A 26,048-nucleotide genomic window follows, 5' to 3' on the forward strand; every position below is an offset into this window, starting at 1 on the left:
CCGAAAGCATACATTGAAAGGATGCTTCTGTAGTTACAAAGTTACATTTGATATAAGAAAAAGTTATGGATATTGTGCCTGGAACTCATTTTTCATCATACTGAATATTGATCACAACTAATCACAATAACACTATTTGTAAATCCTGGAAATGTGTACTTATTTAAAGGTTCCTAATAGACACTAGGCAATGAATGTTGCAATGTTTTGTATTTTGGTCGTTTGAAAACTTCTGATTTTTATAGCATAGTTTGTTAAACTCCGTGATGTGTGAGTACAGGTAGTAAACAAAAAGCCCTCTTTTCCAGGGACAATAAGATATGAAACAAACTTAGGACATAGACATATTGTGCTGCATTTCAATAGTGGAATAGATATAAAATAAAATCATCTAGGTTTTTTTTCTAATTAGATTAACACAAACTTAGTTAATATTTAAAGCTAAGTATAAGCAATGAAGCTCACTTGATGCAAGTACTAAACTTTCTTTCCATCTATTTTACTAAGTTGTGCGATTTCACAGCATCTTTAAGTTTAGCATGCCCTTTGTCTTAAGCAAATTTGCTATTCACAACTAGAAGTGTTTCTTCTCATCTGAATGTTTAGAAATTACAACTAACTTCACCAGGGGTGCAGGAAGAAAGAAGGTATATTTTGGAAGTATTCTGCCAGAGTGAACATTCAACAAAGAACAGGAAGCAGAAATTTAAGATGAACAGTCACAGGAAACGTTGATGGAATTGTAAGCACATTAAAAAAATAAATAGATCATGAACTAAATATAGAGACACCAAAAAATACATCTTAGTAAATATTTAAGCAGATTAGAAGAACTATCAGCTTACTGGTAGCAGTTAAGAATTTCGAGCTCCAATCAAATTTACACAGCTATTCTGCGGGAAGCTACCAAATCCAAACAGTATTAACTTCAGTGACCTAACTGGCACCCAACTACCTCCTCACACAAGAGGGTATTTAAGATAACAGATGTGGTTCAATGAGGGTTATTGAAGAGAATGTGAATCCATGTGATTTAAAAATGTTGACGATACAGTGCCTATCAGAGCTAAGCAAGAAGATAACGAGATATTTGAGATTCTCATTAAGCAGTAACTTGATAACAAAATTCAGTGGAATGTAAATGAAAAAAGTCTAGCTTTCTGCTTATAATCTGTCCAGGAAAGATAAGACAGTGAGTCAGGAGGAGAAAAATCACTAATAATTCAAAAATACAAATGTGCACATACTAAAGCTACAAAGCTTGCTTATAGAAGCTTCTGGATGGCTAGTAGACATCATCAATTCAAACTAGTGAAAAAGAGCAAGTTTCACATTAAAGAAAAATCTGTTAGAGGACATCAAGTCCTTTTTTTTTTTTTTCCTCCAAATCAGAATGATAGATTTTCCAGCACAACAGTAGCACAATTACCCAATAGCTATTACAATGAAATAAAAATTTAAGATGAAACTGTCACAAAGAATAGTTTATGCTTAGGGATCCATGATTATATTCCATAAGAACAGAATCAGGACAGTCTGCACCACAGCATGTATTTTATTTCACAGTTCTGAAAGCCTAATCTCCTATATTTCAGTTAAACTGAATACAAGAAAGATTTAGGCACCAAAGGTGTGAATCAGAGTTCAGAATGGAGTATTTGTGTAGCAAAAAACGGAATCAAGTAATTTTCCAGCTGAGAACAACTCTGAAAGCCCATTCTGGATCACAAATGAAATAAGGACTACAACTAAAAATTACCAAGCAAAATGAAAAGAAAGGGGAAATAAATAACCACAAGCCTAAAAAAGAAATTAGGTAGTCCAGCAAACTGATAGGAGAAGCATAAAAAAAAGAGGCATTTTCTGTGATACAGACCAACACTTTAAGTACAGCAGAAAAAAAGGATAACCCAGAAACAAGTCTGCTAGTAGATGGAAATGGTAAAGATGATATGATCGATACAGGATAGGCAAAAACATGCAATAAGCATTCTTTTCTCGATCTAAAAAAGCAAATATGTATTACTACAACAAAGCATTCGTCTATTAGTAGCAAAGAAGCATAGTGGATATTTAAAAGAAAAAAAGCGCTTCTAATTCAGCACGCTCCATAACCTGCGTTCAAGAGAAAAAAGAACTATGAGTAACAGTGAAAGCCAATTAATTTTTCATCCTGCAATACTGATGAGAATTTAAAAAAAGAGAAGATTAACAACACTGTGCCAAAATTTAAGAATGGCAAATGAGGCAATCCATTTAAATAAAGACAATGTCATCTGACAACCCAAGGAAAAATAGTGAAAGAGATGGGGAAAAAAAAAAATACATTAAGAACATTACATCCCAGTCATTACGGTTTTAGGGAATGCAGATCTTGTCAACCAACCTTGTAAAATAATTCAAGATTTAGCTGAAAAAGAGATCAACATCAGACGCGTTATTTATTTTAGCAGTAGAGCAGTTAGAATTGTCTGATAAATCAAATACTTGATAGTTAGCAGCGGAACATGATGTTCAGGCAAGCTATTGCTGGAATAGTAAGTTTAAGTGATGGTGGAGGGGATGGGAGGTGAACATCAGAACCTGTGGATCCTTTGGTCAGTCTGAATTTAAAATACCTTCTGATAAATACTAAATGATTCCCTAATATATTCCCTTCATATTTGGCAGAACACATCTGTAAAGAAAGATTGCAAACCCTCCCTGAAAGGCCAAGGTCAAAAATGATTGCATGAGATCTCAGGTACGGCTTGATAACTGAAGAGCCTGAAAGGTTGAAATAAAAACACCAATAGTAGTCACAGCCATAGAAACATATGAGTACTCAGGAGCTTCTTCTTTTACATTTTTCCTACTGACACCAAATGAAAGAGTAGGACATAAACAACCCAATTTAAGAAAGTCTGAACATTCAACAAAATGCTGGAAGTCTTACGAGCCCAAAGCTATGATGAAACAGTACAAGAAATACTTGATCTAAGAGACTTCCTCATTTCACAGGAGAAAGTTGAAAATGAAAAAACAAAACACCTAAATAAGAAGAGGTTGGAATAAGAAAAAAATTAGAGTAACTTTTTGCCCAAATTATGCCTAGTTACAAGCAAGGGATCTCTGAGATCAAGACCAGGTGTCTTATTAGAAGAGGTAAGTTAACCAAGCTCAAGACATTAGGCTTGTTACAAGAAAAATTTGGTCGAAGACAAACTGTGCACTAAAAGAAATCAAAGGGGATAATGTAATGGATCTAAGAAAGAAATCACTCAAGAGAAAGCACATTCAGAAGGTCCTGCAAACAGTGTTATAAGAAGTATTTAAATGTGCTTCAGCTTCTAACCTTAAGAGAAACACACACTTGCTTACCAAGTCTTCATTTTTTTAATTCTTCTTTTTTAAAATTAAGTTACTTCTTGTTTTAAGAAAATATCTACAGCAAGGAGCTCAACTAAGTCTGCTGAGAAATTATAGCCACCTACAAAATAGAATATCATATAAAATGGATAGGAGAAATTTTATGATTCTAGCCTGAGACAAGCAAAAGCCATCTGTGCACTTTAAATAACCGTGCAAACTCGCCTACTCTATCACAGCATTGTTTACACATGCTCCACCATTCAGACTAAGCCAGGGCCACAACAAATACTTTAACAGAGTTTAGTTACTGACATGTGAAAGTTCTAACACAATCCTATTCCAAAATAGGAATCTCCTTTAGCTTCTGGAATGAAAGGCATGTCATTCAGATCTGTTGCTTGCAATTGGGATGATGCAGCACTTAGTTTCTTTCAAGTATTCTGGTGTTAACTAAAGGGCTTGGGTTTTCCCCCCCAAGAGCTCAGTAATGACTATGAATAAAAAAAGTACTAAAATATTCCAGCTGATTTACACAGAAATATATTCCTGAATAAAGATGAAGAAGAAAACAAAAAGGGGTTTGCTTCTAAATCAAGGTTAATAGGGTTAAATTAAGCTAAAACAGCTCCTTAAAAAGCATTTAAACAAGATTTCCATTTACAATTACAATGACCTATAAGTTTATTTCACTGCAAATTGCAGATTTCCAAAGAAAGAGAAATTAGCATTGAGTTCATTCTGTAAGCATCTCACATGCAGAATCTATTACATCATAATACTACTGCAGCACTTCACTGCCAACTGCTACAGAATTCCAGACACTGAATATTAACAGTAACAGAATTTAAATATCTAAGTGCTAATAAGCTATAAAAGCAACATTACAGCATTATTTAAGTGCTTGCATTTCATGCATTTGAAAATAGTTTTATGTTTGTGATGGCTTTCTCATTAAGTCATTGTCAATTCCTGTAATTAATGTAATTGTTAGAACATACTTGCAATTTTATTTCAGCTGTAGAACATCTGAGAGGTACGAGTATTCGCTTATTGAAATTTTTAGCGCAGAAATAGAAGCTAGTAATAACAAAGATTCTAAAAATCTCAATATAGAAGAATCCACCCTAAAAATAATGAATGTCACCACATTTCTCTCATTTAAAATGCTTGAACTACTTTTTCCCAAATGTTATTTTCCTGCTTCTTGCTCTTAGTAAAGACTGAGCTGTAAAGCTTCTTACCTTACCACAGGATCACTTTCCAGTAACTCAGTGAGTCGCTGCAGTTGTTCAGGTTGAATGGATCGTCCCAGCAGGGCTTCAGTGTTGGTGTAGATTAGAAATGCTGACACAGTTCCTAACAAAGTTCCAACACCTAGAGACCCCACACTGTCGTAATAAGGGTTTCCTAAACAAGACATGTCAAATTAGTTTCACAGAGCATTTCTAAAACCTAGCAGACAATTCAGATTTCACACTGAAAGGAGTACATAGTTTTGGCAGGGACTGGGGGGGCTGGTTTAGGAGCTGTTGGTTTTTGCTTTCTGGTGGGATTTTTTGTTGTTGTTTTGGCTTTTGGTTTGCTTGAGGCTTTTTTTAACACACTGGCAATTTTTTCCTACTGCAGGATAAGATGAAGCTAGAGGAAAACAAGTTATCTTAAGATAAAGTCTCAAGTCCCTCCTGTCCCTCAGCCACCCGTCTCCTACAGGACTAATAAATGAGTATACTCTTGTCAGCTATTTGGGTTTCTCTCTATAGATTTACCTTTATTAATATAAAATTATATAAATTTAACCACACGTAGTAGCACAAAATTCTGTGTTCTTTAATTAGTAACTGAAAAACCTGCACAGGTTATTAACCGTTTCTGGAACAAAGCACTTAGATAAGGAGTTTTAAACACATTAATTCATACTCAGATTTGTAGAAACAGTAATGTATTTTTAACTTCACGAAGGAAGCTAGAGATGGAATAAAAGCCTGACTTCTATATAAAAAAAATGACACTGGCAATTAACTCACTAGAAGCCACAAAGAAACAAAATTACCATATTTATTTTTTGAACAATTGAAAAGCCAAAGCCACTATTTTAAAAGGGACAAATTTCCTCTTTAGAAAATGTAACTGTGCAGCAAAGACAGACTTTGAATCAGTTGCCATATAGATGATCCCACCTGTGTGAGATAGGTTTGCCACACTGTTCAGGAACAGCTACTGTAATCTGAAGATAACACTAATAGGACTAGGTATCAAAAGGAAGGAAAGAACTGGGTCTTTAAATCCTCCCCACACACACAGGGAGCTGCACACCACTGAACGAGGAAGCGCAAAAATCCCAGAATGGACCAAAGCGATTTACTTAACTGACTACAATAAACATACCTTTAGTAAATAATAACCTAGTTGGTATGATAAAATAGCTCAAAAGGAAATTAAACCCATCTGCATGCACTCTTTCCAGCCTAATCCCACCAATAATAAACACATGAAAAAAAACCAAACTTTTTTTATTTTAAATATTTTCAACTCAAACTACTAGAAATCCAATCAGAGAACACTATAAACCTCCAGAGGTTTATACACTACAAGCATCAGAAAAAGAGTAGGATGTATTTAAAGTTAACGAATATAAACTAAAAACTCTGTGTTCACACTGTGAACAGGAGGAACTTCACATCCTGCTTGCCTCAGTCCAAGGTAGAATTTTACCTGTTAGAGAAGTCAGACCCATACAGGTAGCAGCTACGGCCACACTCAGAACAGCTGCAGCATCCTCCAGTAAGACCACGTTTGTACTAGGATCACGACTCTGCACGACTGCATACACAAAAAAGAAAGAGTTACATTGCTTTGGAAAGCTTAGCTTTAGTACATTATGCACAGTACTTAAACTATACTTACACCATCAACTCAAGAGAAAAATTTCCATAAGAATATAGGTGTAAACTGAATTTTTGCATATGCACATGCTTCTGAAAGCATTCATAAATACACAAAAGCCTTGTGCCAATTATGGAAGCTTCTCCAAAATGTTTGAAAAATTTAAAGAGGCATTTATTCTGAAAAATGCAAGTAGTTTAGTAGAAGTATCTAAGTAGCGTTACTTAAATCAACAGGTTTTCACCCAATTTGTAAAATGTATTTGTTACTAGAATAGAAAACAGATCAATAAAGCAAGGGGAAATGTAAATCAGACAAAGTTGTTTCTACCATTATGCAAATACTGGTAAATAGATTCTATTTTAGCAACCACATACCTTATTGCTATAACGACACATACCATATTGATAAAATGACAGACCCTTGGCTTGAGCACTCCTGCGAATTTCATTTATAGCAACAAGTAGGGTAGCTGAAACAACAGCAAAAACACTTGTTTCCATTTGAAAAGAGGGAACTTTTCTTTATATAATAGCAACAGGCCATCAAGAAAGCTCTGATTATTGATACTTTCCATAATAACAAAGCATAGCATTACCTTCTTTTCTACATGTGTGTCTCCCATACAAATTGGAAGAGTTATATTCACTGATAATTTAATACCAAAAAGACATTTTACATATATTTTTCAAGTTACCTGTTCTTCAACTTCTTATTATACAAATATATATAATACACGGACATTATATATTAGACAAGTAAAAGTCTTCCCACTTTTTGTTTGCTTGTTTACAAAGCAAGTATTTGCAACAGAGCTCAAAACTTTACTGCGTAAGCAAAGACCAACTATTACTGTAATTACATTGTACTCTTAGAGATTATAAATACTGAAATATAAATATTTCTTGAAACTGCATACCTCCTTCAGATACCAATGAGCCTGCTAAAATGCAGTATGCCTGTATGGATAAAAAAAAAAAGTCTCAATTATTATGTTATATGCTTATTCATACAGATCTCTTCACCATAGGCTATCCAAACCTACCACCCACTGTGCCCTGTAGCTGTCCCTAAACAAAAAGCAACCGACACTATTTGAAATATGCAATATATTATTGCAACACTGGAAAGGAGGACCTCTTGGGACATATAAAGGGAAGATGCAGGGTTTAAAAAACAGCTCACTTTAGTATAAGATCAGTTATAATTTAACATTTTTTTTGTCTTAAAACTCATTAAGGATGGCTTAAGTTAATTGTGTTGGGATTCAAACTGACTCAGGAAGTGAATTTCAGACTGTGTCATTACTTTCTATTAAGTCACAAACATTAGATGATACAATATCAAACAAGATTAGCTTACCCAAAGAAGAGATTCTATAGGATGAGGGTGGAGTAAACCTATGATCCCATGATACCAAGAAAGTCCTGCACCCATCATGAAAATGCCCACCCCACTGATCAGGGAGGCAATATAGCGCATGTTTGTGAAACCATACCTAGGTGAAAACAAAGAAAGTGATTTAGCAAAATAAGGTTCTATATCTCTGTGAACACATCTACAAGTTTTTTTCCATTAATTTTTACATGTCTTAAACTATCATCATATGACTGGGCATCTATTTAAGACAAAGCTACTAAATCCAACCTAATCAAGGGGGGAAAAAAGCCACTTGGAAAAGGATATCCAGTACACAAAACGACATCAAGAATAGATATTTTTCTATTTTTTTTTAAAACAAGCTATTTACATAGCTATATTAGGCCTTGTGCAGAGACTGAGGATTTTACTACTATAAAAAAAAAAAACCAACCCATGCATGTCATTTTTACATTTAAATGAAATACTATTTTAAATGAAAACTCTAACCTTACAGGCAGCCAGTCTACACCTTTTATAATGCTAATTTAAAGGGAATAAAATTTATGACATCTTTAAGTAGTCCACCTAACTGCAAACATTCAACATTTGCAGTTTCTAAGAGCAGTGTAAAGCAATAGAAGAAGTAAAGCAATATGGAAAGTGTGCCTCTATTCTTTTTTTTTTCCCTTTTGCATTAATAGCTACAAACAGTACATTTCTTCAGTAACATTTAAAAAACAGTAGTACAGAAAACTATATTGAGGAAGATCTGATGTTTTTCATGAAGAAAAGATTAACTACTTCTGTAAATTATATGTATTTTTTGTATTTTGAACTAATTCTTAGAGTATGAATGACTTGCCCAAAAACATGAAGTGTAAAGCAGGTCAACACCAAGAAAATAGCATGGAGAGTATAGCTTCTAACTTTCATGAAGTTGTAAAAACTTATCAGTGATATCTCTATTACTCAGATAAAAACAAAGAGTAGTTTAAGTCAAACACATCTTCTTGCAATACAAGTTGCTGCCTTGCAGTAAAGCACTTTGTTAAAAACTGGAAAAGTGCAGTATTTGTTATTTTCAAGAAGTCTTGTCATTCACATGAAAAGTGTTTAAAACCAAAGTAGATCTATCCATTGGAAGAGGCAGAAGAGGCCAGAATAACTTAGAGAAATAATGCACATTAAAATAATACACATCAGAAGCCACACCATAAAAAACCCCCATGAAATATAACACACACCAAGCCACTGAAGCTAAAACTTGAGTGGTTTGGAAGAAATCTCTTTTCTTATTATACCTATTGTAAAATCAGAAACCAGGCTCTCCAGAAATGATACAAAGAAAACAGATTAAAAAGAACAAGGCAACATACAAACAAAAACTCATCTTACTCCAAGATATATAATTACCAAAATCATTATTTACTCAAAAAGCTTACGGATGACTAGGGTCAGGCGTCCTTGCAGACTGACTGATGCCCAAAGCTAGCAATGCCTATTTAGGACAAAAGGAAAAAAATTTTGTTAAGAAAAAAAAACCACCACCAGTAAATTTAGAGACATTCTATATGAACAGAACTTGAAAGATAAAGGCAGATACAATTTGCTGATCTGCACATATGCTTTGTTACTTTTGTTACTATTTTATTAGAGCTAGAATATAATCCTCAGAAACCTGTCATCTAAATCTACCACTCCCCAAAAATTAATTATACATATATATGTAAAAAAACATATAATTAATTATAGTGTTTGTATACATATATAATTACTGTTAATTATAATTTTAGAATTGCAGCCAAAAGTGAACATTACACAGAATAACAAGTGTTGTTGCTCTGCTTCAATGTGAAGGAATGAAGTTGTTCAGGGAACAAAGCTATTTAAATAAATTTCTTTTGAAGTGAATTTATACAGGGACTATGGTGATCACATAATACATTTAGAGCTATAATTTTACGCTGCATCTTCTTTCAGCAGTAAGCCAAATTTTCATTTTTTTTATTATCTGGACAGCACTCAATAATACTTTAAGAAGGGCATCACACCATTCTTGTCCAGGAGGGGGAGGGATCACGGCAGACAGGAGTGAGGACATAACCCAGATTACTGAGATTTTGTTCTGACACCACTTCCTAAAGATAAGGCTGGTGACATTACACATATGCATTGTGACAAACAAAACTAAACCTCTCCTGGGACTTATTTCCTAGTGCTTGTATATTTCACTAATATTATAACCCATCTGACCTTTCTTGGTGTACTTTCATCTTGGTATTACAGGGAAAATAAACTGCAACTGAAGTACAGAACAATTGTTTATATGAAAAAACTCTAGTTTAGAAAGAAGAACACAAGTAATTGGGGCTGGTGGTTTGAAATAATGTAGATAATATTACAAATAACATCATATTAGCAGAAATACTAGTACTAACACCATTCAAATAGACTTTATTTAGTGTTACAGGTGACTTTCTAGATTCCTTCTCCATTTAAAGTTTCTAGACTAGGTCAGTTATTTTACTGTTAGCTTATAAACCCTGCATGAAATTACTGGCATCAATATAAAAAAAAAATAAAAAAGTAGCTAGATAAACCTGTAAGAAACCACTAATCCAAACCACTACTTTTGGCAAGTAAATTTGCAACAGAGTAACAACAGCTTTGCACTCAGATTAGGGAAGAGCAGAAAGAGCTCTGGGCTTTGCAATGTTCCTGAAGTAAAGTGAATTTCTGACAAAACATGCCTTCATCTGCCTACAGTTTGATAAAATTGTAGATAACAATAACATTCCTTTGCAAGGGAGATTTGCTTTTGTTTCTGGGAAGCTAAAAAATATGTATAATACGTGCACATAGAGAAGAGCACATCTTCCTCCCACTGCGAGGGGAGTCAGAGCTGGTCACACTCTGGGCAGGCTTTGAAATCTGAATGACTGAAAACAGAAATTATTTAATAATAAAGTAAAACACAAAACCACCCTCTCTCAGATGAAACTGTTTATTTTAAAAACATCTTTAATAGTGTTTTGCCTCAAAATTATTTAAACAGTCATTAGACTAAGTACTAGCTTTTTTCCTCCTGGAATATATTACTACTAATTCTAGGAAGCATGTAAACCATGCAAAACAGCTCAAAAACCATCACAGGTATTAAACAGGAAGAGCACTGTAAATACGCATCCCAGCAGCATCTGAAAGTCATTTTAAACTAGAGTTCTGGCTAATAAACTTGGAATTTCTAGGCTTCTCTACAACACTGTTATCTATGAGCAAACTTTGTAAAGAAAAAGTACTTTGCCACGCGCTCTAGTCCTCCTAAACAAAATACTGTCTTCATGTCTCTGGCACTTACTATTCAGATAGCATAGGCAAACTAAGGAACCCTAGTAGATGGGAATCACTGCTTTCAAGTGTAATACAACTACTCTAAGTATCGGTCTTCATTCCTGAAAAATTATTACAAGTGTTAACTTAAGCAGAATGGAAAAAATACTCACCTGATTGCATGTGTCTGCTAGAGAATGTATGGCTTCTGAAAACATACTTGCAGAACCCGTGTAAACCCAAGCAAGTAGCTTAAAGAAAAAATTCAACCCATTTCTGAAAAGAGAGAAAAAAATAAGCTAAAAAACAACGGAATATTTGGTCTTTAATATTTTCACCAAAACCACAGGTGCTGTATAATCATGCATTACCTGCCAGCAAGTGGTGAAACCAAATATCAGTTCATTAGAGACCTGTACAGGCAGGTAAGGCATACACATTTTCTGCATGGTTACTGTTAAAACACCCTTTCAGCTAAAATGATATGTAAATATACACTATTTTTCCAAAATCGTTAACTTCTAAGCAGTCTTAAGTCCTAAGATTACGATCACATTCACTACTCAGATCAACTAACTGGCACGCAGTGTGAGAATACAAGCCTTAATTTCCTTTCTCTGTCTTCAATCCTCTGCCTCCTATACAACCCCTCCTAATAATGTAGAGAAACGTTCCCTACTTCCAGTAGGATACAAACGTAAGACAACAGTGAGGAAGACAAGGCTGTCATTAGATGATCATGCTGTAAAAATTATCTATAGAACTCTTCCTTTTTCCAAGATGTCCAGTGTGACTTGTCCAGTCTTTTTTAGGCTACGAGCTCACTGGAGTAAACAGTGTGTTACGTTGTACAGAGCAAGGTAACTAATAGCGCTAATGCCCACGCCTACACTCTCACTTCAAACACTCACTGTCACAATCAGTAGGCTAACTGTTAGAATCATATTACAAAGTAAATCAGACTACAGAGTTAACATTCTCCTCTATCTTTTTTAATATATTGGAGCTTAGTTTATTGGTAATTTTTAAAAGTATTAAAATGAAATTAAATGTTATAAATAAACATTTTTGAGCAACCACATGCCAAGAAATTATATTTAAGTTAGAGGAAGCGCAAGTTCAGCCCCCTGCCATACACCAAATTATAGAGTTGATTAAATAACATTCATTTCCAAGGTCATCCTTAAACAGTTTCTGTGACAGTACATCCACTTCTTTAAGCAAGAGGTAGCACTATTTTCTACACCTGCCTCCATCCAAGGACCTGAACGTGCTTTACAATTTTTAATTTAATCTCATTACCTCATGAGCTGCTGAAGCATCATCATAATTTATAGGTAGAAAGTAAAAAAATGCTCAAGTTAGTAGGTAACTCAAGAAGAAAGGAAGGCTGTTGTAACACTAAACAGTAATTTAAAGTCCTTGTGTTAATTACAAGTTCTTCCAACTCACAGCATAGTGCATCTTTGGCAGAGAAAGAAAATGAAATAAATTACAGTGAGATTCATGAGCATAGTCTCTTGACTTTTGTATTGTTCTTCTCAATGTTGCATTAATGGAGGTGACAGTTTATCTGAAGGTACAATTCAGTTGTGAGGCCCCCGCCTGTTCAGATGACACAACAGGCACTAAGCTGGTATTTTATTTCACCCCTAAAAATTCCAAATTTGTGGGGGGATTTGACGTCCTAGAAATCTGAGAAGCAGTCACACTAAGACTTTCAAATGTCAGGCCCAGCAAAATCCATCTGTTAATGATGTCCAGCAAGTTGGAGACATAGGACAGAAAGATGAAGAGTGCGACATGGGAAATAATTACCCAAAAAAATAGTGAGTCTCCAGAACCATCAAGGCTATTGCATGTTTCCTGAAAAAGGTTGGGTTTTCACTGCAAGTAAATTATGCATTGATTTAAAAAACAGATTCACCACTGCATTTGAAAATAATAAGCCCTGAAAGCCTAAATTCTGCTGAAGAAATACTGCAAAGACTTTAAACAGCAGAGGAAAAACAATCCAAAATCAGCAGAGTCTAAGAAGGCAGTTAAAAGACTCCGAAGCAGTTTGAAACAAATTTATCTTTTACATTGGTGACCGCCAATTCAGAAAGTATTTTCTCTATTATACTGAAATGAACTGAACTGATTCATTTAGCTACCTCATCTCTATCTGCATGGACTTGAAAGAGTAGGAAAGTAGGTTAAGTCTAAAAAAGATTTATTGTAATGATTTGGACATCATACCAAGAAATAACAACAACAAACCATGATTCATTAGGTACAATTCTCTTGCTTATTAAGCCTACTACTATGCAGCACTTTCTAATAAGTCTCTCTTCTGCACCTTCAAAAAAAAGCAGTTTCACCAAAAAAAGCAGTTTACAACCATATTCTAAAGCCCACATAGAAGGCATACATTCACCAACAAAGGCAGGGTGTTAAAACAGATATACATCTTCGTGCTATCAGAATATGTCAATTTTCTAAAAATTTAATTGCTAACTTTAAGATTTATTGATACATGAAAAGAATCAGCCTTCCTATGGGAAAAAAAAGCACACAAATGCAAAAGTAGATCAAAATCAGTTATTCTCATCAAGATTCCTAAATTAACAATTTAAATGACAACTTAAAAAAATTCAAATAAATCTATCCCGACTGAACTGTAAACTTGAAAAAATTACAAGGCATTAATATTTGCTTTTACATATTTATCATTCCAAATTTGTTTCAAAGATAACCACCTCAAAACCCTAAGGTGTATATGGGGAACAGGAATTACAGGGAATTGAGAAATATGTATGGCAAACTGTACTATCATGTGAATGCTTGCTATTTATACCCTACCTTGCAGCATAAGATAACAGTTTAGAAGGACCTGGTCTGATTTTACACAACCATCCCTGTTAACTTACATAAAATATTTTGGCTTTTTGAGAAAAGACAGTAAAAAAAGTCAGAATTTTACAAAATGAAACTGAAAATATTCAGTTCCATTATAAATCTATGGGGAAAAGAGTCTTCTATTTAGGCTCTAAATTTGAGAACTAATTTGAGAACACATTTCATCACATTTATTTCCAAAGAAGCAGTAACACTATCAACATCCTTGATCACTACTATTTTTAAAAAATATATTATATACCCTGCAAACTTTGTATTGCTGAAGAGGTAAACTGTGAGCACGACAATGAAATCACTTCAACAATGCCAGACTCTGAAGAATGTTTTGCAAATTATAGACCCTTCCCTTTTTGATAAAAGCCACTGCCTTCCTGTATTTCTCTTACAGAGCTTTACAGTTTTTCCTCATTCACAGAATTCTATTAAACACCACAGAGCTGGTCTATATGCTCTCATGGGGATCCATAGAGAAGAACTTTGCTTTTGACTGAACCATGTTGCATCCTCACTGGTGAAGCCTCAAGTTTGTGAAAAGCCTACCAAATCATTCCAGCTGGAGAAGTTAAGACAGATTGGACTTTATTGACCCAAAACCAGAAGCCATTAAAGATCATGCTGATGTCAAGAAGATCAGGGCCACGAACGAAGAAGCACTGATGGTGGCCTTGACTTAAATCTCTGAAAAGTCACCAGGTATTTAAAGACCACAAGAGATCCTTTAACTTCTAAGAAAACAAAAAGATGACTGAGCAATACAGCAGGCTCTACAAACTTCTGCCAGCCTGGCTGCCAGGCATTTATCTACAAAAGTGCCTAATCATCCAAAAGGTATTTATGAAGTGCAGAGTGAGCAACATTTATAGCAATGTCCTACGTACAAAGCAGGAGGAAAGGTCTGTTTTCTCTAGACCATTGTAAGAGAGTGAAGAAGGTGGAAATGACCATACAACATCACCAACATCCATACTAGCAGATTCATCTTTTCAGCTTGGAAAGCTCTGAACAGTTAATAGCAGAATATTTAAAGAGGGAGGTTTTTAGTCAAACAAGCTTTGTGGGTGTGTCCCCCCCCAAGCAAAAAGCATATAGTTTTGTAGGAAAAAATCAAAGAATTATCTCCTCCTCAAAATGTTGACTGCTGTGCCAAAAAAGCATTTTTATGTTTCTATTTTGCTCCCTTATATTCACAGTGTCTTAGCAAATAAATACCTTTTATAAAACCAAATCCATTTTAAAAATTTACAGGTTTTATGGCAAGTAAATTTTAGCCATTGTTTCCTGATAGAAACTTACCAGACTTCTGTGTATTTCATACCAGATAGCCTGTGTTCATTTGCTTTAAATCATGATCATTAGTTTTGTTTCATTCAAACTTGTAAGACACGTGAAAGGCAAAAACCTCCTACAACATCCCTTTCTCAAAGAGGAAAAGAGTTGAATAACAGCAGAACCAGAAAGGTGAATTCTTTTCTGTTGGTTATATGGGAGATTGTTTAAAACATATGTAAAGCCTCCTCTCAAGAAGGAGCAAGAAAAAAGGACAACCTTAAATGCCTGCCTCTCCATGTCCTTCAAAATTTTAGGTTTTTTTTGCTTTAATAAACTGTTCAGTCTGATTAGCTTCAAAAAATTTGCTCTTCTTTGATCAGAGACATATTCTATCCCTAATCTCTATATACAGATGGATGTATTTACCTGAACTCTCTTCCATTAGCAATAAATAAACAAATCTATTAAGTTATAGAGACACAGGTATCTTTAGCTTGAATACACAGACTGTTCTCATTTCCAGGATAATAAAAATAAATTGTTTCTTACTTGCATAAACAAAAACATTTATTTTTTTAAACTTACATGCAAATAGCTACCATTACCACCTTCCCTGGTCCCTTGAAAAACATAGCTGCTGCACTGGAGCGTGGCTATATAAAGAAATAAGAGATTATTAAAATAAAATAATCACATCTTGACCAAATGAAGGACTCATCATACAAGTTATTAAATAAAAACTTTGCACTGCCCTGCGTTGCATAAGCAAAGCTACAGTCCTTGTAGCCTAGTAATTTACCACTAAATGCTCACCCAAAGTGCAGTTGGGTCTTACACAAATGGATGGCTATAAAAAGGATACACAATCAACAAAGCCTCCACCAGGGGCCACTGCAACCATAAGGACAGGAGCCAGCTGAGCAGCAGAAAGATTAAGAAATCATTCTACCATAGCAGAGCACCTGGACCTAGGGAATGGGTCTGTTTAAGCAAAGAGGAAGGGCCAGCAGGGCATAGAGCAAAGTTCATGTCTTGGATTGTTGTTTTTTTTTCCCCTTAAGAAACTATTTCATTTCCTTCAATTAACAATATATTTATTATATATGTTTATAGACTACAGATGAAATCACAAATACAGCTGCAGTTTTGTTAATAAGGAGGCAACTGACAAAAAACATCCCATACCTTACTGGCAGATTACAGTGCCACAGCAGGAACCCATTTAAACTGCCATCATAACATTTACCACTGCATTACAATCAGAGATACAGCTGGTGCATTACAGTGCAAATAAATCTTCCAATAGTACTCAGTTACGCTTATGCAACCCTTTCATAACTTCTTCCTTCACAAGGTGTCACAGTACATCTTGGGGCACTTCTCTAGCCAAAAAACTTTAAAACATCTCTTACCTTAGTATTTCCAAAGAACTCCTTGTATTCCCACAACAGCCTTTGGTTTCTAAATAGGTCTGCAATACAAAATTTTTATTATGAATACTTAATAGTAGCCAGTAGTTTCAGAAATTGAAGTCTATTCTTTTCAGGCAGCAGCCAACTTCTAGTAAGGCCTACCTATTCTTTCTTTGTGAAAAACTCTTCTCCTGGTGTTGTTAAACACATATTGTTACATACTCATGCATAATGCCAAATACAATCTGTTACAATCCTATACTTCGCTGCTTTTTCTACCAACAAAGGGTGATACAGAGAGGGAAACAGTCAAAATACGCCACACTAAATCCAAGTGTTCTACTGCCCCTCTCCCACCCTTTAACTGCAAAGGAGAGGGGGAAGGATGTTTTAAAGCAAGTCTCTTAATATCAGTATTTTTCCATCCACTAATGATGTTCCGTACCTTCAAAATAAACATTGGTATACTACAGTTTTATGGATTATGTCCAAGAATGTTTCTGCTGGTTACTAAAAATTTTGAAGCTAAAAACAGGTACAAGTGCCTGCAGCTCCAGCCTTTTCCCTAGGAGGGTGTTCCAGTGGCACAACTGCTTCAAAATAAATGAAGAGACCTCTAATTTTAAGGTGCATAATTGGGGTAAGTACCTAGAAACAATATTGCCTCTACTGTGATTTTAACCGACTAGACAGATTAAAATCCATTAAAAACTACTGATTTGAATGTGTCTGTTATTGACAATGGCAGCAAGGATAACAATAATTTTAAGCAAAAAGATGATTTGGGGGTGTTTCCCCCACTTCTGAACCACAAAGGTAAGATAAATTCATTTCAGAGGAAAAACAAATGAGTAACAGTATGGTATCATTATTTGGATTGTTTTAAAGTCTTTTCAAAATTCTCAATTAAAAAGAAATCCAAAACCATTGAAAATGTTAATTATAATCTAAAAATTGAAAGCCTTCCAAAAAACAAAGTATGATTACAGATCTCAACTGAATGCATATTCTTGCTGTATCACAGAGATGATAAATTGTAAGACAGTAACAGAACTATATCTGCATAGACAGTAAAGTGTTACTCTAACACTATGCTATAAAAAACTTATCAGTAATTGCTAGTTCCAAATTTGGATGTTCTCAATGAACACACCATCTAGTGGATTTCTAACCATCATACTTTGTTGTTTACATCTGAAGTTATTTGAAAACTCTATACTCACTTTCTCTGTACTTGATCTCCGCCTCTTTACGTCGTTTTCTTTCTCTAGCAAGAGCCTCTGGACTACCCCAAACTTCAAGTGACCTGCACAAAGTAAAAATAACTTAGCAATTGTTCTATTTATACAGTTTCTTTTCAGTTTGACTACATCACAAATGCCTTTCCTAAAAGCAAAGCAACATATCACTTTTTCTGATAAGAAGCCACACAGACAGCTTTAAAGAATAAAAAGCTGGGCAAGAAGGAGCTGAGAACAAACACTTAATCTTTGGACATGTGAAACATACCCTTGAATTTTATATACGCCATGTAATTACAATAATGAGGATATTAAATGTGTTTAAATAGAAAATGGAAAACATTACTGCCTTTTCATACTGTAAACCTGACTTTTAAAAGTTTTTGCTCTCTCTCTCTCATATAATCCATTTTAAATGATCCAAACATTTTCTTTCATAAAAATGTTCTTACTTTGCCTCGACATCCGACCTCAGGTACACAGTAAAAGTCTCAGTGTCATCATGGGGGCTCCGTCGTTTAATTTTCCTCAGCTGGTCTAAATCACTAAGGAAAGTGGACAAACAGTTTAGTGCAAGAAAGAGCTCGTATTATTCTAGTTTTTCTGTTATGTCTGGGTGATCTTCCACAATTTTGATATTTTCAATTTGCACTACAAAAAACCTGAAGTTGTTTATTTGAGCCAAACAGAAAAGATATGCAACATGAAGCAAGTTATCTCTAGGATGCTATTGAAAATCACTGCATTTTCCACACTCAAAAGTGTAAATCACATCCTTGCACTATGAAATACTATACATGGAAGACAAAGTAACAAAACATTGAATAATAAAACATCTGATAAATTATCTGCATGCAACTGACAATGTGCAAAAGTGCTAAACAGGAGGGTTCATGCTTCTAGACTGGTGGACTCCCCCAACCAGATTTATGGTTGTATAAGTACAAATAAATTACTTTAAGAAGCCACTATGGAAACATGCGAAGTGCAAGTTCCTAATCCACTGTAACACTAAGTAAGCAAGAACTAACTTCAACCACTTATGATTATGTGTATGACAAAACCACTTAGAAAAAGCTGCTCTGCAAAGTTGCTCTACCATCACAATTACTTTTGAAACACATACAAACACAACAAATATTCACAATTTATATTTCAACTCAAACCCATCCTACCTGGATTTAAGACAAAACTCATTTATTGCTCTGACTCCAGTGATGAAGTTATTCTGTGTGTATTTTGGTCCATACTCTCTTTTTTTAAGGACTGCTTTCACTTAAAAACAGAAATAGATAAAAGCAAGTTAAGTCACTCAGCAGAAGCTTCAAAAGGTAATTCAATCTCCAAATGAAGATCTGAAAAACAATGCTTGTCAGTGAGATGGAAAATTTAAGAGTGAAGACAGAGGTACCATAGAATCGCCTGGGTTGGAAAGGCCCTTTAAGATCATCAAGTCCAACCATCAACCCAACACTGACAAAACCACCACTAAACCATGTCCCTCAGCACCACATCTACCCATCTTTTAAACACCTCCAGGGATGGTGATTCCACAACTTCCTTGGGCAACCTGTTCCAATGTTTGATAACCCTTTCCATGAAGAAATTTTTCCTAATATCCAATCTAAACCTCCCCTGGTGCAACTTGGGGCCATTCCCTCATGTCCTATCGCCTGTGACTTGGGAGAAGAGACTGACCCCCACCTCTCTACACCCTCCTTTCAGGTAGTTGTAGAGAGCGAGAAGGTCTCCCCTCAGCTTCCTTTTCTCCAGACTAAACAACCCCAGTTCCCTCAGCTGCTCCTCATTGGATAATTCCTCACAGGAATGTTCTTCATTGTGGAAATAAGAGTAGAATGATTTACCTCCAAAAATGCAACTTGCTAAATTGTAGCCCAGGGCTCTCAGACATCCCATACACTTAACTGCCAGCCAGCCACCACTCCGACTGTGATGGTGCTTGGCTACCAAGATAGCATTCCAATATGGCAAAGCCTTGCTCTAGCAACTGAAATGGCAACATAAAGTTCCATGTCTTTCTTTCCAATACCTAACCAATCCACCTTCTTCAGGTAAGATTTTGACCTTTGCAGACTGTAAAGAGACAGAGAGCTGAGACAGACTGTATACATAGTTTTTCTCAATTACTATTTTCAAAATTAGCACATGTAATATTGGGCATTTATAACAATTAAAAATATACAGCCTTTATATTGCTTTGCATGTCTAGAAGATGTACTCTTATAACATCATTTTTTCATGCCCAAGGAAAAGAATACTGCACCTATTCAGAAAAAGGATAAATGGAAAGTTTTTTTCCATACACAGAAGGCTAGGAGTTTTTTCCATACACAGAAGGCATAGGAGTTTTTAAAAGCATAAATTCACAATAACATAATAGAATCAGAGTGAAGATGGAGTGAAATCAAGTAACGATAAACTGAAAACAGGGAAGAAAGTTTTGCTCTTATTTTATCTACTTATGTTTTTAAACAACGTAATAACTAAAGACAAAAGCATGTATTTACTACAGGCACAAATGGGAACATTACAGGACTCAGATTAGCCAGTTCACGTGGTCAAAATATATTTAGAAGCAACATTGATTAGATTAACTCAGCGATAAGAAGGAACAGAGGAAGACCTGGAACAAGAAACAGGGGAAGATGAAGTATTCAGCTTAGCCACATTAAGCCTGAAATAGTGAATGGACATGCCTAAAACGTGCAAGGAGGACAGACTGTAGTAACAGACAAGAAAACAAATTAGCCTTTTCCTGACAAACTCATCAGCTTAAATGAAACAAAAACAGACACAGAAGAGTGAGTAATCGAAGGAATACCTCTATATTCAATTTTTCAGAAATCAAAGCCATTTCCAAACAATTGGGTACCAAACAAAGCTGACATACAAGTGTGTTTTAAAATGTTATTCACACAAGTTGGTACACAATTAAAGAGGAGCCACAGCTTCCTTACACGTATCTTTTTTGACTACTAGCAGACAACAGTAAAGTTCCAACGCAGGAAGTATTTCTTTACCTTTTACTTGGATTGGCTCTTTAACTAAAGACTGCTTTTGTCCTGCATTGCTCGCATCTTGTCCTGAAAAATAAAATAAAAGTTCACTGTAAACATGGAAGTATCTACTTTTCTTTTTAGTAAAGAGTTTGTTTGACATAACAAAACAAGAAAATATCTTAATACCACTTTCCATCTTGACAGATAAAAAACATTTTTGCCAGATTGCCACGACTTAAAACTCTAAAAATAAAACCAAGAAACAGTAAAAAATAAATGACAAAATAAAACATGTAATACAGCATTGACCAATAAACTAGCAGCTTGCAGAAGACTACCAACTGACAACATAATTCAGAAAGTATCCTGATTTTTTTAAAAAATATTTTAACAGTGTACTTATAGTTTGGGGTCAGTTTTATGCAAAAGTTTGGATTAGTAAACATAATGAATTCTATATAGTTTATGGCTGCTGATCACCCAAGGCTCACAGAGCTTTCAAGCTGTAATTCAATTTTAAGGGACTGAAGCTTTTAACTTACAAAAAACTAGCTCTTTAAGATACCAAATCCACACCTCTTGTGGCACAAGCTGGAGCTAGAGCAAAACCAAAGTATTTTAGCAAGATTTCTAAATAAAAACCAAAAATCTTATGATTCCAAGACATGGAACCAACATACCCACTCTTTTGTGTCCTAACACTCCCTAACGTTGGAGGTTTGCCACACATCCACAGTCATTAACAGAATTAAAACCAACCTCATTGGAAGTAACAGATTTTTAAAAAAATGATTATTTTTCAAGCAAGTTTGTGCTAATTAGTGAGATACTCCTAGCTTAACACGCTACTCAGATTACTCAAAGGTCAGATATTCTTGAAGCTTGGACTACATTACTATCTTCCCATCAGGCAATTAGTTATTGTCCTAACAACAACTGAGGACTAAGGCTAGTAACTACTCAAGTATACTTTCTTGTACACTAAGTTTATGAAACTGACTCTACCAAACAAATAAGGCTGGACCATAAATAACTAACATTCCTAAACCAGTCATCCCTATCAGTTATTGTTTGACTTGAAAACAAAAGCAAAAAAAACTATGCTGTTACTTTTCTTTCTTCTCTTACCTGGTTTAAAACAGCAGCCAGCCAATCTATCAATACACATGATAAAAAACTTCAGCTAAGGTAGCTTATCAAAAACTCAGTAATAGCTTCTTTTCAGAAGCTCTGCATACAACCACTTATGTAATTAAAAGAAATATCACCAGAACTATTTAACAAAAGATTTGGTCATAAGATTTCAGAGGGAAAAAAAAAAAAGGCACAATTATATCAACTTTCCAGATGAATACATTAATATTTTCAATATCCCATTAACAGGAAAAGCATTTCCCAAGTTTACTAATAAAGAAATGGAGGTCCAAAAGAGACCCATTATTTGCCAAATATTGAAGTTACTGGAAACGTATGAGAATCTTTACAAGCAGTATATTTCCTTTTCAGATTTCTATCAAAATATGCCTTTTAAACAAATAGTAGTAATATGCCCATAACACATAAGAACGTTCTATCCACTAGGCTCCAGAAAACATCCCCTACGTGCAGCATGCTTATAGTGATATGCATTCCAAAAATAAACTTCAAAGCTATTGTTCATCTATGCACAGGATCTCTAGGCTGCAGTGTCATATACCCTGGTACATGTCAGCCCCCCAGTCTCAACAAAAGGTTATGTCTTTGACGGTGCCCATGTGGCACAGTTCCACTCAAGGCTTACTGTGACTCGAGGCCACGCTGCCACAAAGGGCAGTGTTTCTCCTCCAGCCATTTTAGAGACAGAACAGATCAGCTTACTGATCAATCTGAACCCTAGCTCTGCAAAACAGGAAAGCAATTCATTTTTCACAAAACCAGCATAAACATCATTAACGCCAGCAGAAAAGAGGGAATAATCAGCAAAGCATGGGAGAAGGTGGGAACATCCCTTTACATGACAATCAACAATTATATAAACTTAAGGCAATGACGAAAGCAATAGTGCCAGCTTATCTTCACACATCTGATTTTCAACACCAGTAGCTGCACATTAAGAACTCAGAAAATACCAACAACTACAACTGGCTCTACAGTCTTTCACTGCATTCAGGGAGACATTTCTCTGCAAGAATCTCACCCTCTGGCAACCATCTTCAGCTCAAGAGTTTCCAAGAAATACAAACATTACTTAAGTATTATCCTCTTCTAAAATCCAATATCTAATTGTTACACTCAAAACAACATTTAAGATCCACTTCTGTACTTCCAAACATCAAAAAAGTAATACTCTTAGCTGCCTGTAGTAACTAGCTCCTAAAGACCATTGCAAGCCACAGGAATTTACAAATTACTGGAAAAAAAAAAGATGAATACTTGCTAGCCTGAAAATAAAGAGAAGAAAATTTACTTTAGTAGACCAACTAGTTTCAGACACACAGAAAGAGAGCTTTCATTTTAAAAAGCATTTGTTCTCTCTCAAGCACAGTAGTCTTCCAAACATATTATCTGTGTAGTTCTACCCTTAATAAGCAGAAAAAAATGGAAGATGGTATGATGGAGCAAGGACAAGACACTTCTGAATTTCACAAGTACCAAACTAGCACAAAATTGTATCAAGTGTTTAATGTGAGTGCTGCAGTTCTGACAACTACCAGATTAGAAAGCTCTTCTTCACGAGTAATCTACAGCCTGACCTGGAGAAGTCACAGTGCTCAGTATTCACTCATTCAATCTTTATCACTAGTTCATTTCACACAACAAACCTGAACTACTACAAAAGGAAGTCAAATAAGCAAGCAAAGTGGTAAAAAACAAATAATACATTCAATTTCTTATCCTCCTTAAATTACCTAAGGCCTTCTGACATCCACATTTTATCATCACCACTTTAAATTTGATTAAACTTAAATCCCTTAAATGAATGATAAATAATTTTCAGCATTCCTTCCTGCTTATGCATTTGAAATTATATATAGATGCCCACAAGCTAAACAAAGAATTCTGTAACTGTAATATCACACAATTGGAAAAAATGTTATCAATTGTTAAATACATGAAGTTTTTATATTTATATAAGTACTCTTTTATTTTAGCTTAGTACTACCTGTTCCAGCTTTATTCAGGGTTTCTTGAGGGGCTGATCCATTTTTGTCTTCTGACCCAGGATCTTTTTTCTGACCATTGGAGGTATAAACTCTCACTTGACTTATCAGCTGCACAGGCAGACGATTGTATGGTAGAATGTAAGACAGACTCCCACTTTTCATTGAAGCTTGCCATCCTAGCAGCAGGAGGGAAAAAAAGACAATTCAGGCAATGATTTTGGAAGGAAAAAGAAGGGAAAGCAGTCCAGCTATACCAGCAGAAGTTATGGAAAGTTAGCTTTTAAGTACTGATCTGTGCTTATTTTACCCATGTTTAGGAATTACAAAACAGGAGTACCCAGAACACTTTCACTGCCTCCCTTTAAACATCCACTTCTAAATTTTATTCTAATGTTAGAGTTTTTCCCCCCATACAATAAGTATGCACTTTTTCCCCAAGACCTCTAGATGATCTTAAGAGGGTAAAAAAAAAAAAAAAAAAAAAAAATTAAAATAACAGCATAAAAATAACCCACCTATGTCAGTAATTTTGTCTCGGGTCCACTTATGCCAGAAGTCTTCTGAATGCACAGATATATACCAAGCATCCATAAGATTCAAAGAAAACACACTGCTCCAGATCCCTGTAGGATATATTTGACAGAAAATAAACCAGTAAAGACCTGGCAGCATTTTCATTCACAAAAAAAAAACCACTATTTGATAAGACTGGTTTACTGATACATTGTCACATTCTAGTCACACTGTCTCAAAATCTTGAAAAACAAGTATTTATAAAAGAACAAATACAGACCACCACAAAACTATCAGCCAGTGTTGCCATTTCATTTCACTCCATGTACGCTCTCTGTACAAACCACAGCTTAGCAATTAAGAAAAAAATTAACTGGGTGCATTACTCATTAAGAGCAACTTGCTACAGAAATCATGTTGAAAAGCATGCAACATTGTATAAAACATTTTATACAGAAGAATCTTAAACTCTACAACACTTACAACAGACAAACTACAAGATAAACATGTAAGAAGGCTACTGAGAAATCACCCTGCATAGGCAATCTTCAATTTCAATAGACTAGCCAGAGGCAGAATTGCATGCAGTACAGTTCAACCTGTATGAGCAACCAGTCCCCTTTAGGCAGCACAAACCGCTTCTGTAGTGTGTATAACTCCTCCAACCAGAAATGCAACAGGCAAACTGGCTGCTTTGGAAAGCACTGATTAAAAGAATAAATAAATTTTTAAAAAATAATAATTGAGCAGTGCTGGTAAATCAAGTCACGCAAAGTATGACTAATCATAGATGAATAATGCACCTCCCAACGTATGAAACTGATTATTCCATAAAAGCCTCGGCAGCTTTCATTTTAGTCCTCTACTACAGTACAGAGGTATCTGCATGCCTGCACGCACTGATCTGAACCTCACAGAAGAACAATTTCACAAAAAAAGTCAGATAAGTTCTTATTGACTATTAGCTGTTGCTAATGCAACAAGAGCCCAGAAAAATCAACCTAAGGTAGCTCAGCCAACACACTGATTATGACTCAAGAAGACTGCAACAAATACATGGCATAAGACGAGCAGTGTTGTTTCCTGAGCTTTGGTGATACTGGGGCAGGTGAAAAAGGGAAAGTTCATCAGCACGTTAATGAAGGTATTTTTCCTACTAATCCTCACACACAAGAAACCAATAAAGAAAACGGCATTTACTGCAATTCTAATCAAGTGATTACACGTTGAGGGGCAACACTAGTTAGAATTTGAATGTCACAGGATCGGTGGCCTAAAGGAAAAGCCGGGGCTCACCGCTCAGACCAACGCAACCCCCCGCAAGGTTACGCTTCGTTTTACAGAATTACAAACTTCAACCCCGAGACGGGCATGACGTATCATTTTTACGTGAGACCGGGGCTGACAGGCCCGGAGGCCCCCGAAGGCCCTGTGAGTGACAACACCCCCGGGAAGGTAATTCCGCTTCTCCCCACGCCAGCAACGCAGCTTCATTACAGGCTCGACCGGGGAGGGGGGAAGGGGGGTTCCCGGACGGGGCCGGGCCCTGAGGGACTCACCGTGGCAGGCGCGGGGGAGCGGCGCCGCCTGGCACCGCAGGTACAGGCGGTAGAGGCCGCGGCA

At 35.6% G+C, this 26,048-nt stretch overlaps 1 protein-coding gene across 1 annotated transcript in view; it reads right to left on the bottom strand.

Annotated features, from left to right (window-relative positions):
* SLC30A9 (solute carrier family 30 (zinc transporter), member 9) overlaps positions 1-26,042 on the bottom strand; it is a 36,466-nt gene extending 10,424 nt beyond the window's left edge. Inside the window, exons 1-15 of the mRNA XM_014957819.1 lie at positions 25,985-26,042; positions 23,912-24,088; positions 20,791-20,853; positions 18,925-19,024; positions 18,202-18,294; positions 17,732-17,814; positions 16,509-16,567; positions 15,682-15,749; positions 11,100-11,202; positions 9,039-9,094; positions 7,597-7,732; positions 7,154-7,193; positions 6,635-6,706; positions 6,064-6,171; positions 4,593-4,758 (exon numbers count right to left, since the gene is read on the bottom strand). Of these exons, the coding sequence (XP_014813305.1) occupies positions 4,593-4,758; positions 6,064-6,171; positions 6,635-6,706; positions 7,154-7,193; positions 7,597-7,732; positions 9,039-9,094; positions 11,100-11,202; positions 15,682-15,749; positions 16,509-16,567; positions 17,732-17,814; positions 18,202-18,294; positions 18,925-19,024; positions 20,791-20,853; positions 23,912-24,074 (1,310 nt within the window). The 5' untranslated portion in view covers positions 24,075-24,088; positions 25,985-26,042. The remainder of the gene's footprint in view (positions 1-4,592; positions 4,759-6,063; positions 6,172-6,634; positions 6,707-7,153; positions 7,194-7,596; positions 7,733-9,038; positions 9,095-11,099; positions 11,203-15,681; positions 15,750-16,508; positions 16,568-17,731; positions 17,815-18,201; positions 18,295-18,924; positions 19,025-20,790; positions 20,854-23,911; positions 24,089-25,984) is intronic.
* Positions 26,043-26,048: the final 6 nt, after the last annotated feature.

The sequence above is a fragment of the Calidris pugnax genome, unplaced genomic scaffold (genome assembly GCF_001431845.1).
Source record: "Calidris pugnax isolate Ruff unplaced genomic scaffold, ASM143184v1 scaffold349, whole genome shotgun sequence".
Lineage (NCBI taxonomy): Eukaryota > Metazoa > Chordata > Aves > Charadriiformes > Scolopacidae > Calidris > Calidris pugnax.